Source organism: Monodelphis domestica, chromosome 2 (genome assembly GCF_027887165.1).
Source record: "Monodelphis domestica isolate mMonDom1 chromosome 2, mMonDom1.pri, whole genome shotgun sequence".
NCBI classification, from domain to species: domain Eukaryota; kingdom Metazoa; phylum Chordata; class Mammalia; order Didelphimorphia; family Didelphidae; genus Monodelphis; species Monodelphis domestica.
In genome coordinates this window covers 467401294-467419247 of record NC_077228.1, presented here as the reverse complement: position 1 = coordinate 467419247, position 17954 = coordinate 467401294, and the positions used below count along the sequence as shown (strand labels likewise).

The 17954-nt window shown below is 35.1% G+C and overlaps 1 protein-coding gene and 1 long non-coding RNA gene across 9 annotated transcripts in view; one reads left to right on the top strand and one right to left on the bottom strand.

Moving 5' to 3' along the window:
- Nucleotides 1–4703: 4703 nt before the first annotated feature.
- The window catches only part of CDC14A (cell division cycle 14A), a 300191-nt gene continuing 286940 nt past the window's right edge, over nucleotides 4704–17954 (bottom strand). For 4 of the 7 annotated variants that reach the window (XM_056819139.1, XM_016429046.2, XM_056819140.1 and 1 more), the window contains one exon: nucleotides 8898–10951. In XM_056819139.1, coding sequence (XP_056675117.1) covers nucleotides 10903–10951 — 49 coding nt within the window. In that variant the 3' untranslated portion in view covers nucleotides 8898–10902. Of the gene's footprint in view, nucleotides 4936–8897; nucleotides 10952–16180; nucleotides 16344–17954 lie in introns of those variants that run through there. The other 3 variants (XM_016429047.2, XM_016429048.2, XM_056819136.1) reach the window with 3 other exon arrangements.
- On the top strand, nucleotides 7549–16592 carry LOC103096295 (uncharacterized). 2 transcript variants are annotated; one of them, XR_001627271.2, is made up of 3 exons: nucleotides 7549–7744; nucleotides 13234–13522; nucleotides 16492–16592. It is a non-coding gene; the product is annotated as an uncharacterized LOC103096295 (long non-coding RNA). The 2 variants fall into 2 exon arrangements; XR_008916749.1 differs by lacking the exon at nucleotides 16492–16592 and adding an exon at nucleotides 14078–15309.

Here is a 17954-nt window from a genome sequence, read left to right as displayed (position 1 = left end):
TTAACAAGTGATTGGTGAGTTTGTTGGTTGTGAAGAAAACGGAATAAATAATTGTTAAGAATTTTGGTGACTAAAAAAGCAAAACAACAATCCGTCAGCTGGTAGCCATCCTTCTGGCTAGGAACTTCTTTAGACTTTGACAGAATGCCCATTGGACAACATACATGCCCAGTCTGTTTATGGGTTTCTACTTGTAACCTTTCCACCTTCCTAGGAAGTGCCAAAGTAGATCTCTGCTGAAAAAATTAAGAACAATTTAAAGTTTTCAGAGTATTTAGTATCTATTATTTCATTTGAGGCTCCCAGCATCCCTCTAAGGTATTACCCCAACTTAATAGATGAGGAAACTAAGATTGAGAGGCTGAGTGACTTGCCAATGATCACAGGCTGATAGGTGTTTCATGATGGGCTCAAATCCTGAACCCATGCTCTCTGGGTCCTTCCTGCTACCTCAGGCTTCCTCTCAGGGTTATGCATTTGGATTGAGTACTAGAATAGAAATTTCAGCAAGGCAATTTATTCATGAGTAGGTTGAACTGATTTGCCAAAAAAGACAGAAAAGGAAGAATTCTCATCTATGAAATGGGGAGACAAAGAGACCGAAAACAGAGAGAAAAGCAAAAGAGAAAGGGGAAGTAGAGAAGGAGGGAGAATCTTATTTGGATTATTGAATACAGGAATTTAGGTAATGACTATGGAAAATTCAAGGTAGCAAAGATTCCAAATTCTAATGAACAGAGACTGGTTTTTATAGTTGATGAGAAGCTAGAATAGATTCCAGACTTTTTCATACTTAGAATGTCTTCAAACAAACCATTTGATCTAATGGAGAGAACCTTGGTATATGAATCAGGAAGCCTTGCTTTTTAACACTAGCATTGTTACCTAGTAGCTTAAATTCTGGACCATATTAACATGAGAAAGTTGGAGGAGATCTCTAAGGCCTCTTGCATTTCCTAAATTCTATGGTTTTAGGACAACAAATATGCTTCTATAGAAAAAAAAAATATTTCCAAGGGCTTTCTTCAAAACAACCTTGTCAAATAGACAAGCATTATTCCCAATTTATAGGTGAAGAAATTGAGATCCAGAAAGGTTAATCCTACTTTTTTATTTACTACCTGAGCAACTCAATTCTCTCTGAAAATCAGATTCCTTTCGGTGGGCACTGGTAAATGACCTCTGTGTTCTCTTCTAATATGGATCTGGGATTTTATGATCATCCTACATGACTGAATCTCTTGATTATAACAGCCAGGAAATGTCTGAGGCCAGATTTGAACCTAGTCCTGTCTCTACACCTGGTTCTTAATACACTGAGCCACCTAGTTCCCCTTCAATTAAGGCCATGCAACTTGCTTTCCCATGACAAGGTTTTCTTTCTGTAACTACTTCCATCAGATAATTCTCAGTTGGAATATTTAGGCTCAGTCCAGATGCTGCATGTGGGGAATGCCTTGTTCCTTATTTCCTTCTCAACTTTCTTTAGAGTTCTGTCAGGAAAATTCTCCAAGTTCCAGCTGACTTCATGTCCTTCCTCATTTTTACCAACATTCAAGAGGCATATGATTTGTCTGGAAGTTATCAAGAGCCTAAAATAATACTTTATTGAATCATGTTTTTCCTAGGGTATCTGTTTTCCTTTTAGCTGCTCAGTCTTGAAGTAATCCTTAATAGCTGATAAAGCAAAAGGGATTATGGAGGGGGGTGATTCCCCAAACTAAACATAATCATATTGACTAGAAGCTTTGTCAGGAAACTTAATTGATCTAAACAGATCTCATTCTTCTAGTTCTCTTCCTCATTGTTATCTATACACAGGAGGCATCTATTAAGAGTTTGCTATGCTTGTTATATTTACATCCTTATTTTACCTGGAGGCTAACAATTTCAATTCAGACACTAGTATTTCAGTGTATGTTTCTGCAGTTCCTTCTAAAAATCAGCCATGTTTCTCTTGGCTAATAAACTTGGCAATTCTTTGTTAAACTCCTTGTGATGAATTTGACAGCCCTGCCCAGCACTTCAGCCAAGATACTGAGCCACATCATAGAAACACAGAGGAACGAGTCGAGAGTTACAGATTCAAGGTTGCATTCTTGAAGGGGGATAAAAGACAAGAATAAAGGAAATGTTTCCACTAACCAAAGCCCCAGATAATGGATTTTATTTCAATTGCTCTGGGAAGCCTCTCCCTTTTACTCTGGCCCTAGGAGGACAATAACAACACAGTCCATTAGTATTTCTATTTTTTTTCCCTTAAATTTTGCTAATGGTGTGGAAAATGGGATCCATATGATTTCTTTAGTGGAAAAAAAAAACATCTTAGCTCATTTCCTCTCAAGATTCTTTTGTGTTATTTTCAAATACTCCAAATCTCAAGAAAGTGTCACCTTAGTAATAACAGCTGGTATTAAAATTAAATATGATGTCTATGTGACCATAACTTCTTAACCACATTAGGTCTCACTTTCCTCATCCAGAAAACAAGAGATCAGATGATATTCAAGGTACATTTTAGTGCAAAATCCTTTAATTTTATTAAATATAATTCCAGTCAAGTCATATAACCTTCCTGGGCCTTACTTAGCAACTTCATCTGCAAAATGAGCAGATTGAACTAGGTAGTGTCTAGGGTCTTTTCTAGCTTTAATATTCTAAACTACATATGCAGCTACTATTTATCTCCCTACGTACAGCCCCAGAAGACCAAAGCCTGTTCAACATCTCGACTTGGGTGTCCTTTAGGTGTCTCAAACCCAACACTTCAAAAATATGTCACCCCCTAACCCCAAACCTCCCTATTTCTGTTGAGGACACTATCATACTTCCTGTTAACAGAACCACAACTTTAGGTCACTTTTTAGTCCTCATCTTCTGTAATAGACCACTCTCTCTCCTGATCCAGGCATCCACCAGACTCTGGATTCTCCACAATGTCTACATCTTTCCCCTTCTCTCTCACATAGCTACCATCCTAGTTCAGCCTCTCATTACCTTTCTTTGGAACTATAGAAGTAACCTCTTTCATGGTCTCTACTTCCAGTCTCTCTCCTTTCTAATCCATCCTTAACATCATAGGTCTAACCGTGTCTCTCCTTATCTGTGTAAGCTTTGGTGCTTTCATTTTGCCTTTAGAATAAAATATAGTAGGGCCCCCTTATCAATAGTTTGGCTTCCTGCGGTTTCAACTCTCCACAGTTAATCATGAAATCCTCCCAGGGTTTCACTTACCCATAGACAGTGAAGTACCAGAGATCAGGCTCCAGCAGGGGCTTTCACTTTCACTTTTCTTCATTATTTTTCAGGGTGGGAGAGAGTGGGGAGGTGAGAGGCAGAGAGAGACTATAGAAATAGGTATGAATATATATATGGTATCACCAGCTGATCACTTATATAGGCATCCATCCATGGTAGGTCTCAGGGATACACAGGTACCACAATTCAAACTCCTGTTTTGATTTTACATACCTTCATATTCTGGTTCTACTCAGTCTTTCCAAATTTCATAAACATTTCTTTCCTTCACATATTCTTGTTTTCTAGTCAAACTGAACTACTTGGTGTTTCCTTTATGTGATGTTCTATACCCCATCTTGGAGCCTTTGCATTGTCTGTTTCCATTTCTTGAATATATGTGCTCCTTACTTTTCTGCTTCACCTTAACTCTCCTTAAAGTTCAGTACAAGTTTTCTGTCCTAGAGAAGGTATTCCTAGTTGCGATTGCTCTCCCCAAATACTTGTATTTTTTGGTTGTTGTTTTTACTTATCTGGGCGCATACTGCTCTTCTCTAGTATGATGTAAGCACGCTCTTTGAGAGCAATGGTTGCTTCTTTTGGTCTTTGTATCTTCACCCTAGCACATCACATGGTGCATTGTACCCAAAAGACACTTCATAAATGCCTTTTGACTTGAATTGATTCTCTACTCTTGTTCCAATTACTGTCATTACCTTTCCTTCCTGAATGATTTTGATTCTTACCTATCCTTCAAGATCCACTTAAAATCTTAACTCCTCTATGAAGCCTTCTTCTTCCCACCTGGCAGACCTTTATAATTCCTCTGAATCCCTGTGTCATACATTTGGTTATTAGATATGTATTGCCTCCTGACATCTATTGTGTTGTCTTGAACTATTTAACTGTTTTTTTTTAAACTACTTAACTTTTAACTATTGCTATTTCATTGTTCACATATTTATTTCTGGTCTACCTCACCTAGACTATAAGCTACTCAAGGAGAGTAAGGGTCACAGCTTTTACTCATTTGTATCCCCAACAGAGCCTAGCATGCTGCCTTGCATGCTGTAGGTGCTCAATAAATATTTCTTGATTGCCTGATTGTTATGATCAAGATTTTAGGTTGTCATTTTTTTCCAACTAAGTTTCGACTCTGGAAATCATCTTGAAGGATTTAAAACCCAAATGCAGCAATGAGATGTCATATGCACATGTATTGATTTGTACATCATTGATATAAGATGCATAGCCACCTTACATGGCTGAATGCACAGAATATGAACGTTGTCATCTTCATCCCTCAGGAAAGAGAATCTCAAGTAATGGCACATCAGAGGGTGGAACCCCTTGGTTTGAAGCATGTTCTGCTCTCTCTACTTTCTGATTCCTTGCCAAGAAGACAAACCATGGTTTGATAATTTTTTGTTTGTTTTTTAATTAGGAAAAATATACCCAGATTCCCTCCTCCACCTCCTAGAGTTTTGCAAGCCCCACACTCAACTTTCCCATTCTCTACGAACAGGTAGCCCCATGAGTACTTCCAGGTTTGGAAAAATAGTAATGTCCTCTTCTTTTCTCTCTCCTTTAATATAGGTGTCTGCCCATGCTGATGCTTTGTCATCTGAGATGTCTTCAAAAGTTGGTCTTTCTATCCTTGTAAACAAACTCTTGTTTCGGCAACTGTCATGTGGTGGCCTGTGTATATGAAGATGATCCACCATCAGTAAGGCAAGAACTAGGATTTATTTTTCCAGTAGTACTGAAGGATTCACAAGGTCTCACTAGGTCCCCTTTGTGATTAGGATATACACATTTTCAAGAGGACTGATCTTGGAACAGAGAGGCGAGGGATCAAATTTAGCTTATGAGTACCATGGGGTTGTTGGGGGTTTTTTTTGCTTGTTTTTTAAATCAACTGAACATATAAGCTCTAGACAAGATAATGGTCATGCCCCAAGTAATCTACTGCAAACTTATTCAACTTTATCCTAGAATTGATCCAAAGAGGTAAAAATTACCTTCCATACCAAATCCTTCCCACCCCCCAAATTATCCCATAGCAGCTGCTTTCTCATACTCAGTTCCAAGGGTCTTGCTAATTCATATAATCTCATACATCACTTTTTCAGGCCCCTTTTTCTTACCTGCTTGCTTAACTTTAGACCAGAAAATCTACTCAAAGATGTTTTTCTTCCCATTTCAGTCAGACTCTTCTTACTAGACTGCAACATGCAATTGCATAGATAGAGCCTCCCACCAAGTGACCCCCAACCAAGACAACCATTTTATTTTAAACTTCCTTAAATTCCTAACTCATGCAGAATGATATCTCAGACTATATTTGGTAAGGGGGGAAATCTCTTTTATCAAGCTTCTAGATCTAGTCCATGAGCTACGTAGTGTCTTTCTCTAAGTCTCCATCAAGTACCCAGTACTGATGATTAAAACTGAATTCATGCAGCATCCAACTGCCAAACAGCTCAAGGAAAAAAAGAGAAAACTTGAACAAAAGTTTCAAACTAAGTATAAAAAGCAGTGATTGTTGCAGTATATGGCCTCAAAACTAAATTAAAATGGAACCAGTAAGAAAGAAGGGACCATGTGGTTTGAATTCTATATACAGAAGTAGGAGGACTTTGTTCATCTGCAAATACATGCAAAAAAAGTGCAAAACACATGGTATTTTTAAGATGTCCAAGTGTGGCCAATTTAAAATTAGGTGCTTTTAGCAAAATCTCTTATTAAAAAGGGTCCTAAAATTAGGATACAGCAGATATATTAATGCAAAAATTTTGTACTCCCACTGTAATCAGAAAGTGCTGTTGATAAACTGAATTATACCCCATTGATTCCTACATTCATTTTGAAGGATAAAAAATCATCATTTTCTTAAAATTCCTCCTAATGGTTGTTGCTCAGTGTTGTGTAAGCATGCAAAGAGGTCCCTATTGTAATTGAAAACAAAGGAAGCAGGGAAGGTTGCTGTGGAAACCTAAAAACTGAACTTTCTGACTTCTGGCCAATTAAACTCTTATTTCTAGCAGCACATTAATTTTTTGGGGGGTGGAGGGGAGTAAAAAAGAAGACTCCTTTCTCAAGTTTCTGGTTCTAAAAAATCTCGCCCTCTCAGGGTTATTGTGCTAGCTGGAAATTAAGATTCCATATATATGCTCAGGAGATATTATTGCACAAGAGAAATGCCCTATTTTCAAAGCAGCCTAACATTTTAACAAAACTTTCCTACATCTGTGTACATCCTTATTTGTTATTCTCAACTTCCCAAAATTTCCATATTTTTGCTTCTTATATTTTATAATATTGGAAGAAAGGGTCATTTTCGGGTAACGAGGTCAACTTTCCAATGGAAACATTTGGAACCTAAAGTCTTTTCTCTAACTACTGTGAAACCCTTTAATCCTACTTCTTAGGAATGCTTTGAACAGCTTCAGAAATGATAATGATATATTTGGACCAAAACTAACCAACACAATTGCCCCTCCCATACCTTTCTGCTCTTAAAAAAATAATTTCAAAGAGATTCCTGAAAAATCAGCTAACTTCTTTTTTAGCAGCTTGCAAGGTAGCTGCTAATTGGAAACATCTTGAGCTATCCAATATTTGTTTCTATTTGGACTTTTTTAAATACAGACTTTCTGCTCCTTATAAAAGTTGTTTCCCCCCCTTATATGATTAACATAATTCATTCCATAGAGAAATAACTGGATAAGAATATATTAACATTTCAAATCAACTCAAAATAATTTTATACAATTATTTTCTACTTTCCTTTGGATCCCACATGGGATTTATATGCAAACCACATGTAAATAAAAATACTTTATTGTATGTGAAACTTCTTACTGTTAGAAATTAGAAATATTCTTAATCTATCCTTATGTTCTGTTATCCAAATTTTATTGTATTATTAAAGAAGAAAACTCTTAATTCTATAGATACCATTAACTCTTCCTATTAAAATGGTTGTGATTATCAAAGGATAGAGGGTAGTGATAAAGGAATTCATTCATCAAATGGGCAGAGCTCAATGAGATGTCTCAGATCCTTGTAACAAATGGTTAAAGAAGAATAACATAATCAACTGATATGCTTAGAACCATTCATAAAGGCTATTATGTGAAATTCATTTTCAAAAATAAATCTTTTAAATGTTAGAATCACAATTAAACTCATTTGTAGTAGCTCTTTTTATGTGACAAAGAAGTGGAAACTGAAGGGATGCCCATCGGTAGGGGAATGGCTGAACATGCTATAGTATCTGATTATGATGGAATACCATTGTGCTGTAAGGGAATGAGAAGACTTGTATGAGTTGATGCAAAGTACAGTGAGCAGAACTAGAATACTGTACATAATTACAGCAATATTGTTATGATGACCAATTATAAAAGGGTTAGCTAGTCTGATCAACACAATGAGATCAACACAATGATCCACGACAATTCCAAAAGACTCATGAGAGAAAATGCTATCCACCTGCAGAACTGTGAGTGCAGATTGAAGTATACTTCCTACCCACCCCCCAAATTTCTTTATTTTTCTTACCTTTTCTTTTTCACAACATGGCTCATATGGAAATGTTTTGTGTGATTTCATATGTATAATGAATTTCTTGCTTTCTTAATGGGGGGCAGAGGGGATGGAGGGAGGGAGAAAATTTAGAAAAGAAAAAAAATTTAGCTAACAAAAATACATTAAAAAAAAGAACTGCAGGTAAACTAAATTGAGTAGCTTCTAAGTGAATCTGCTCAATCCGACACATCCATTCAAAGCCCATCTGTTTAAAATGAAAGATTGTAATTCTTAAAAAATAATAGTCTAAACTCATTTGTTGGTTTAGCTTCTTTTGTAACAGAAACTCTAAAGACAATATCCACTCCTCTAAATCAGAAGGATGCAGATTTCTTTCTTTTTTTAATATTTATTCTATTTTTACATACTTTCTTTCAAGTCAGTTATTTTAACCCTTTCTATTATTTCTTATGCCCTTCTTTTTACCAACCACCAAGTATTTGGCTCATCCTCTATTCTCTGGTCAGATGTTTAGTGGTGGCCTGTTGACAGAATTACAACTTAAGCTGTCTTTTAGCTGGACTTGTTTTCTTCCCTAAAAACCAGGAAAACAAATGAGAGATAAGATCTCTCTTTCCAACTATTTCCTTTGCTCTGGCTAGTCCCTCAAATTAAGGCAGTGTACCACAACTCAGTAAAATGTGCCACCTACCCTCAGCTTGCTCCTCCAAAAGAAGGACACTCCAGGATTTCTCATGTAGGCAGGGCTTATGAAGTTAGGAGAGTTCTATCTGCTTCAGTGACTCCCAAAAGTTACCAGTTTTTCCTTAATGGACATCCATTTGAAGTCACCTCACCTCTAGTTTAACAAATGCATTACAAAGTTGAAAAATTGACAGGGCAGCAAGAAACCAGTTCTCTCCCTGTGGCACTATTTTCCACTGGGATGTGCCTTTCAAAAGGCTAATTACTGATAATAGAAAGTAAAATAAAAACATATAAATGAGATTTTTAGAAATTCAGAAGTTAGCAAGCAGACAGACTGGATGAAAATAAAAATTCCTGACAAACATCAGGATATCAAGGGCCTAGAAAGCAAACACGTCTATGTTGTAAGAGCCAGGGAATGCTTTAAATGGATAAAACTTTTATTATTTATGAGCAGTGTATTTGTCTACACTTCAAAATACAACAAAATATAGCTTTGAAGGTATGCTATTCATAACAAAATACATGTCAAACATTTTTTATAATTGGAATAGAATTATTTTTGCTCTATATTTTCTATACTATGTACACATACTTTTTGGTGTGTCTATGTATGCACATGTGTACAAATAATATTAAGAAACACATATGCAGTACAAATAACACATATACACACATACATCATGGGCATTTACAGTAGTCAATTTTACAGTCATTTTATTATAGCTGCACACAAATCATTGTTCACAGACCAAAGTTGTCAACATCATTTCCCTCTACCCCCCATCCCACCCCTCGGCAATTGTGATATAAATGAATTTCCTTCCATAATTCACATAAAATTGCTTTTGCAATAGTCATGATACAGCATCGACTTTTTGTACTCATTCACGATCATTCTGACAATTACACATAGTCCAAATATATTTCTCTTTCTACTTTTAAAAAAGGAATTCACGAATTTTTCCACTTTTATTTCTACAAATTTATGATTCCTTTCTGATCCAATCTAAAGCAATTACCTGGTTCTGTAGTCTGTTCATTTCATTCAGTCTTTATAGGTCAAACTAAGCTAATCAGAGCCAAATATATGTATTTCCATGATTCTTTTTTCAAGTAAAATGAAACCTGGGTATTTTGTTGGTGTAAGTACTATGCACATACAAAAATAAATGTAATAGGATTAATCCCAAGGATTGGAGTAAAGTACTATGAATCTTTCCTGCTCACGTTTCTTATGCTAGTCTAAGGATAGCTGAAAGAGCATTTAAGGACCATGGTTGTTTTTCCCAAAGCAAATATTGTTTAGGGATAGTGATAAATAAAATAAATGCATGATTAAGTTTATTAAAGAGAACTATAATAATGTATACTAATGGCCACTCAAAAATATTGCTAACATGTCCAAATATGCATCAAACTTTTGTACTCTTAAAATTTTTTTAAATGAACTTAACAAATAGCAGCATCTCATGAATTTGTGCCCCTTTGTGATTTAAAGCTACTGAGAGAACATGTCTGATTATAGGCAACAACAACCTCATATATGGGAAACAAAATCTAATCTGGGAAAATTTCTTTTGAAAACAAATTTAAATACAAAATTCGGGGAATGTTTCACTGACACCTGGTAGAGAAAGGCTTGTGTTTTAAGGAGGAATGTATAGTTAACTTTCATCTGTGGCCAGATGTTAAGCTTAAAAAACAAGGAATACCATGATGCACAGAAAATGAATGGGGAGGCATCCAAACACATGAAGAGAAAAAAAAGAAAAACTGGCACCATACCAACTAACTACACTTGTTTGGTAGTGACAGCCTTAATAACTAAACAGACTGATTACCCAAAGAACTGAACTAGTCACATAATATTTATAGTGGATCCATAAAATCATCCCTTTCCTTCTGTTCTTTTCTCCCACACCCTTTTTAATTATGAGAAAATATTTATTCATCATAGATAAAATCATCCTAGCAAGTTCAAAATACATATTTTTGGTAGCAAATAGCAAGAAAATCTAAATCAAAATATATTCTAATCTTTACACAATTACATATTTATAAATTTACCAAAATAGTCTTTAGCTTGACAATACATACATAACACTGTACAGAAAATGTAATAACAAGTGTATTACTGAAATACATTAAAAATAATCCTTCAAATCACCAGGCTCAACATGGAAATTTCCTTTAAAAAACACAGCCACATAATCATTGACATCTCCATAAACAATTTCAGTGCATTTACAGTAGTCATTAACCAGAGCTTTCTGGTTTCAAAGTCTCTCCTTGAGGTCTGATCTGAGTGCTTTCTTTAATTTTAAGGTTAAGAATGCAGAGATCTCCTCCCAGTGAGCGGTTGCTTTCCCTCAACATTGTTCCTCCTCATGAAGAAACGAATTTCTAAGGGCTGAGCAGCTTTCATCGAAGCAGCAAGGCTTTAGTACTGAACATATTCAGACTGAAGGGACTGTGTAGAGGAGAAACATAAACCTTTGTTAAAATGCAGTCAGCAAAAACTTCCCATTGTGCATACAGCAGCCTCTCTACCTTCAAACCCAGATAGTCTTGTTCTATTACTCTACAAATATATGAAATAAGCTTTTAAAAAAAATAGAAAGATGGGGGAGGGAGTCAAATGTCTACAATATACACCTAACCAATATGATAGCCAAATGGGTAAAAATAGATTTCAAAATCAAATCACAACTAGAAATCAAAAGACAGACAAAAATTTCTAAATGTTACTTTTCTTCAGTACCATAGCTGACACTTAAACCATGATTAAATGACAAAGATCCTTTGGGAGAAGTGTACTTTTTAGTTAATTCCAAATAACTCATTGATGATACTTCTAATCAGAGTAATTAGCAGTCATTTAATTTTATTCTTTAAGGCTTTCCCCTCTTAATAGACTTTATGAGATCCTTTCAAAAGCAATATACCAATAAAATACCACCATTTCTTAAAGCTGAGAAGTGAGGAGAAAGTGTTCATTTAAGAAAACTTTACAATTATATTGAATTCTATCAGAAAGCCTAACGCACAATGGAGAGATTAGACAAGAGAGAAAACAAGTAGGAGCAAAACAACAAATCATGAAAAATAGGAAAAAGGACATATTGGACAAGAGGAAAAATACAAAGATGGATGGAGAGTTCTCCAAATAGTTTTCTTTTGCAACCAAAAAACCAGATACAGTCCTTTGTTCAAAAAGAACTGCTCCCAAATTTCCCCCTGAATTCATCAAATCTAATTTTTTGGTAGAAGTTTCTCTATTTTCTATCACCAAGTAGACTTTCTGTATTATAATCATCTTGTCCAAAAAGGTGTTACATTTAATTAGAAATCATGTCATACTTTTTAGCATATATTAATAAAATTTACAAAGCATTGTATACTTTATATAGAAGGTTACCATGGATTACAAGATAATATCCCATCATTTTTCTACCCATAGAATTAAAATAAAAGATCTTGTCCTTTCTCTAGGGACCTTATAAATTAATCCATATTGACTTTCAAAAAGTCCTAAGTGGGGCTGCTGGGTGGCTCAGTGGATTAAGACCAGGCCTAGAGATGGGAGGTCCTTGGTTCAAATCTAGCTTCAGATCCTTCTAAGCTGGGTGACCGTGGGCAAGTAAATTAACACCCATTGCTTAGTCCTTACCACTATTCTGCCTTGGAACCAATACATAGTATTGATTCTAAGGTAGAAAGTAAGGGTTTAAAAAAATCTAAAGAATTTCACTCATTTTGTTTAATTCACCAGTACAGAGTATAATTCTCCCATAAAATCTATTTCCCAAATAGAATTATTGAGAGTTTAAATTGGACTCCATTCTCAAACAGAAAGCCTTTTATATGACAAGACTTTTTTTAAAATTTACTTTCTTCCTTAGAATCAATGTTGTCTATTGGCTCCAAGGCAGAAGAATGGTGAGAGCAAGGCAATAGGGATTAAGTGACATGCCCTGAACCAGATCTGGCTCTCAATCTACTGAGCCACCTAGTCATCCCTGACAAACATTAATAATATAGAAAATATGACTGAATCAATCTTAAACCAAAGTTCTGGATACCCATAAAAATAGAAAGAAAACTAATTTGGACTTACATGGTATGGGTTACTAACTTTTTGTATTCTAGGGCACATGCATGCATTTCTAAATTTGCTTGGGCATAGCTGCTGGAGGAAGTAGACATGAATAGTATGCACAGAGTTGCAACTACAGGAGGATTCTATATTGGAAGGCACAGGTCCCCAACTAGGTGTCCCACTAATTTCCAACTCCCTAGAATAGAGAGAAGAATACAAATCGACAAAGGAGTGAAAGGGTAAAGGATGAATGAATAAAATGATTTGGCATCTATCCCCAAAGAACATGTAAAAACCCCAGAGCTTCAATGGAAGACCAATAGACCCAGAAATACTAGTTTAGTCTTTGCATTGTGCCAGGAGAAAGAGTGACTGTATCCAGGACATGATCCTTCCTAACCATTGCCAACACTGTGTTGTAGAAATAAGCAGATGAAGACTTTGCCCCCGGGGTACTCCCAAGCTGAGAGAGATAACAGTAATATGGATAAAGATAAGAGAAATGAGCCAACAGAAATTACTATTCTGTTACTATTATTAGTATGAAGAAGGGAAAGGAATGAGTGTGGATGACCAATGAAAGGCAAGTTGCAAAGCTACAACTAATTTAGACAAGACTGATCCAATGCTTCTTCCTTTTTCATTTATTTAAGGAAATCTTCTGGGAAAGGCTGGCTTCCAAGAGCCTTTGAGATAAAGGGGGGAAAAAGTTTAGCAAGACAAAAGGTAAATCCCTACTAAAGATGGAGACATCCAGGAGAAGTCTTCATTAAATGAATATGATGATCTGACAAAAAAGAATTTGTTTTGTTTCAAGAAAAGAAGAGAGAATAAAATAAAAGCTGGAAAAGCTGGGAAATATAAGCCAGGGAAGTTTATTCAAATATATTAAAACTAAAGAAGGACTTCAGATTTCACTGTTTGCTGACTTGGAACTTACAGGTGAGAATGAGAAAAACTTCCAAATGCCACCACCATCCCCATCTCCAACCGATTTATGAGAAGTAGAGAGTATAATTGGCTGGATTTTTCCAACTGCATAGAAATCTCATATGTAATCTGATAATCATGGTTTCTTTTTTATTTTTAACACTTACCTTCCATTAGAATCAATACTATGTATTGGTTCCAAGGAAGAAGAGCAGTAAGGACTAGGCATTAGGGTTAAGTAACTTGCTCAGGATAACACAGCTAGGAAGTATCTGAGGCCAGATTTAGATCCAGGACCTCCTGTCTCCAAAAGCCTAGCTCTCCATCTACTGAGCAACCTACCTGCTTTCATGGCCACTTTAAATTTTACCTTTCTCCTTTTTTTTCTGATCACAAAAATCTACTATATTAATTAGTCATCACATCACTGACATTCATTAAAAAGAAAAGGAACCTTCCTAATGGATTCTCAAAATTGAGTTTACTCAGGGTGTTGGCTGTCTTTATTTCTGAATTTATCCATAAATAGCATAAGTTTTCAATGAACATTTGGGATTTCTTTTTCAGAAAGAACACAAGTGAATGAGCAAGTATCCCTATATTAAATGTGTTTCTTCGCTTCACAACAGTGGTTGTTTCTGACAAAGCCAGAAAACAGAAACCTGACTGAAAGAAGTCAAAGATTTCCACTAGCCACTTACTCACTAGCTTCTTTCTTCTTTCTTCAAAGCTAATAAAACCTTTATTTGTCATAAAGTCACTTTAATCATCAAAGAGCACATGCCACATCACTGGGATGCCTGAAAGCATTGTAAAACTTACGGGGAATAAAAAAGGAGAGAAGACTTAACAAGTGATTCTAACTAACCCTCTGTATTTCAGATTTGTATCTATATCTATATAATTTTTTAAAAAATTTAAATTCTAAAAAAGCATTTGGTTTTCTCAGATTCTTTTCTAGTTAGCTTCTCTGCTCCTTCCATTATGGTAGTGGGTTGAGTCTCTTAGGGAAGAATTTATTGTTAATGTATAAAGAAAAGTTTAGTGTATTTCAGAGTTTTAAAATCAGACAAATACTTTCACTGGGCATTTTGCTAAGGAAGTAGTAGCTGAGGACTACGGCAATAGATAAGATTTCAAAAATCATAAGCTCAAACAAAAGGCATTTGCAGAAGGGGTCTCCTTTAATTCCCACTACTTTACAATTACAGAACCTAAGAGGCCCCCAAATCAGCACTTTCAGGTAGACAATATTAACACTGGGAGACCTGAAACACAAGCAAGGCAATCACTAGTCTCAGATGATAAACTTCAAAGAAACATAAAGTAACATATGTTTCCCCATGAAGAGCCTCAGGTAGTTTCCCTGGCCATAGAAAACATTTCACAAATGACTAGGGAAAAACTAAAATGATTTATATTATGAAATTGTAATAAATATGTGACTTTATATCAGCTACCAGCACTTAAACTGGTGCCCCAAATTTATGTTTTACATAATTAAAAAAACAAACAAATGAGATTTGGATAGCTATTGGTTAGAATGATTTTATTCGTTATCATAATAATAGTCAACAGGCAAACAATTATTAAATGTCTATGAAAATTGTACTAAATGTTAAGGATATCGATAAAGAATGAAAGGAAAGCTAGGTGACTCAGTGGATAGAGAGCCAGGCCTAGAGATGGAATTATCTTGGGTTCAAAACTGGCCTCAGAAGCTTCAGAGTTGTATTACTTAATCCCAATTGCCTAATCCTTGCTGCTTTTCTGCCGTGGCACCAATACTTAGTATCAATTCTGAGAGAGAAGATAGGTGTTTTTAAAAAATGGAATAAACTATTCTCAAGAAGCATACATTTTAAAGAATAATAATACTAAATTAATATCTGTTCTCCCATGTGCATAGTAATCCTCTGCACACAGTAAGCATTTAACATATTTGGTGAATTTAATTAAATTAGAACCTGAAATGACTGGGTTTTCTTTTGAGCACTCTACTTTCTTTAAGAAAAGTTGTTAAAAATCAGAGATTTTTTTTTAAATAGTCACAATATGCGTGTGGCCAATGCATATTCATATGAATTTCCTACATCTATCATAAAATGAAAATTGATGTTCATAATGATGACTATAGAAATGTAAACCCTTATTTAGCAAAGAAAAATAATCAGAACCTCATATTTATTAAGGTAAAAATGAAAAATGAAAAAAAGTTTAGTATATCTTTCATTGGCTTGATCAGAATCTAAATCACAAAGATAGAAACAAAATGGATTTCTAACTCTTTAGTTTACTAAAAATTTAAGGAAACAGAAAACCCAGTCTTAAGTGTTCTGGTTAGTAAAGATTCTATTAAACTACCTGCAGGGTCACATTGCTCCTGTAACTTTATATCAAATTCATCTGAGTTAGAAAAAATATGCAGCAACAACAATTGTAGCAAAAATGTCAGAAATGAGGATTGATATTTTTGTTAATCATTTGAAAGGTGCTACTTTTATAAATTTATAATCCTGCAATTTTAATCCTCAAAGTAAAGTATCATCAGTTGTTTGGCAGTTAGGAGGAATACTATGGTAAGAAGTTTAAAGCAGATTCACATTATCTCTTTCATTTTTACTTATTTTATCTTTATTCAATCAGCCACCATCTTAGTTGAAGGCAACATCAATCTCATCTTGACTCTGGCAACAGCATCCTAGTTTTTCTTGTTCCCAGCCTCTCCTTCCTCTATCCATGCTTTATACAGTTGCCAACTTGATAGTCATAAAATATTGGTTTGAGCGTGTCATTCCCCTGCTGTCGAAGCTTCAGTAGCTTCCCAGCGCCTCTAGGATAAAATACAAAATCTTCTGTTTGTCATTTGAAGCATCTTTTTCTAGACTAATTTCACATTACCTCCACATACACATACTCTACATCCTACCTAGAGAAACCTACTTGTTCCTTCTTATACATGTTGTTCGGTTATTTTTCAGGAACCCCACTGAGGGTTTTCTTGGCAGAGATACTGGAGTGTTAATGGTGGATTGCTAAGGAGAACCAAGTAAGTTTATGTCGATTATCACTATAACTACAATAAAATACCTTTATCTTATTTTTTAAATAAATAGGTTTTTATGTAAATATGTAAATATTATATGTATATAAAATTACACAAGTATATAAATAAATGAAAAGGTTTTATAAATTTTGATAAAGTATATACATTTCCTGAGATAGCATACTAGCTTTAGGGAGACCTATGTTCATTTTTCTTCTCCAGCTCATTTGACAGATGAGGAAACTGAGGAAAACAGGGTTAAGTGAAGTGCTCAATTACCCAGCTAGTAAGTGCCTGAGGCCAGATTTGAACTCAAAATGATGAGACTTCCTGACACTCTATCCATTGTGCTGCTCCTTCCTCTACATAGTTCTGCCTTAATACCTTTCTACAGGTTTTCTCCCATATCTGGAATGCTCTTCCTCTTAGAAAACTTAACTGTATTCAAGGTTTGGCTTAAGTACCACTTCCTACCAGTGGCCTTTTCTGATTCATAGTGGTTCATCTCCCCTACCCCAACCCATTATTTTGTATACATTTTGTATTTATTTTCCCTGCACATGTTTTCATCCAGTAATAGATGCATTCCTTGACAGCAAGGACTATTAATTTTTTTTTTTAATTTCCCTAGCAGCTAGCACAATGCTTGGCAAAATAAATGTTTAATAAATGTTTGTTAAGTTGGGTAATAATGATAATAATAATTAAGCAAAGCCCAATATGAATGGGGTGGGGAATCTCCTTAAAACTTGTAGCTTAATAGATTTTATGTCAAAATAGAAGGTTTCATCAAGAAATCTTATTCTCTGACAGCCACAAGACTTCTGACATAAAACAATCTGTTAGGAATGGGGGATAAAGACAATTTGTTCTGTTCTGGAAATCTCCTGCTAATCTGTTTTGTCAGATGTGGGTAGTGACTTAAAAAAAAATTAGCTATTCTGGGGGCGTTTCTTTTTTAAACAACCTAGTTACCTAATCATGGTAGAAAAAAAAAGTCTCATTTTTATGGATATAAATACCACATAGATATTTTAATAAATAAAACCAAATAAATTTCATTTTCTCCTACATAAGACAATAATTTATAAATTAAAAATATATATTTGTGAACAATAGGGCAAAATGAGGTTTTTGATACATAAATACAGACACAAGTATGGCACTTGGTATGAGAAAAGTAAATGTAGCATCCATTCCTATGATACTTTTCCATTATCAAGGGCTTTAAAATATTATCTCCTTAGATCTGAATTACAACCCTGGGGGTTAGAGAATGTATAATAGTTATCATTTCCATTTCACAGACAAGAAAACTGAGTCTCAGGGACATAGTGCTTTCCTATGGCCATAAATGACAGAGCTGAGGCTCAAAACCATGTCTTCTAATTACAATTT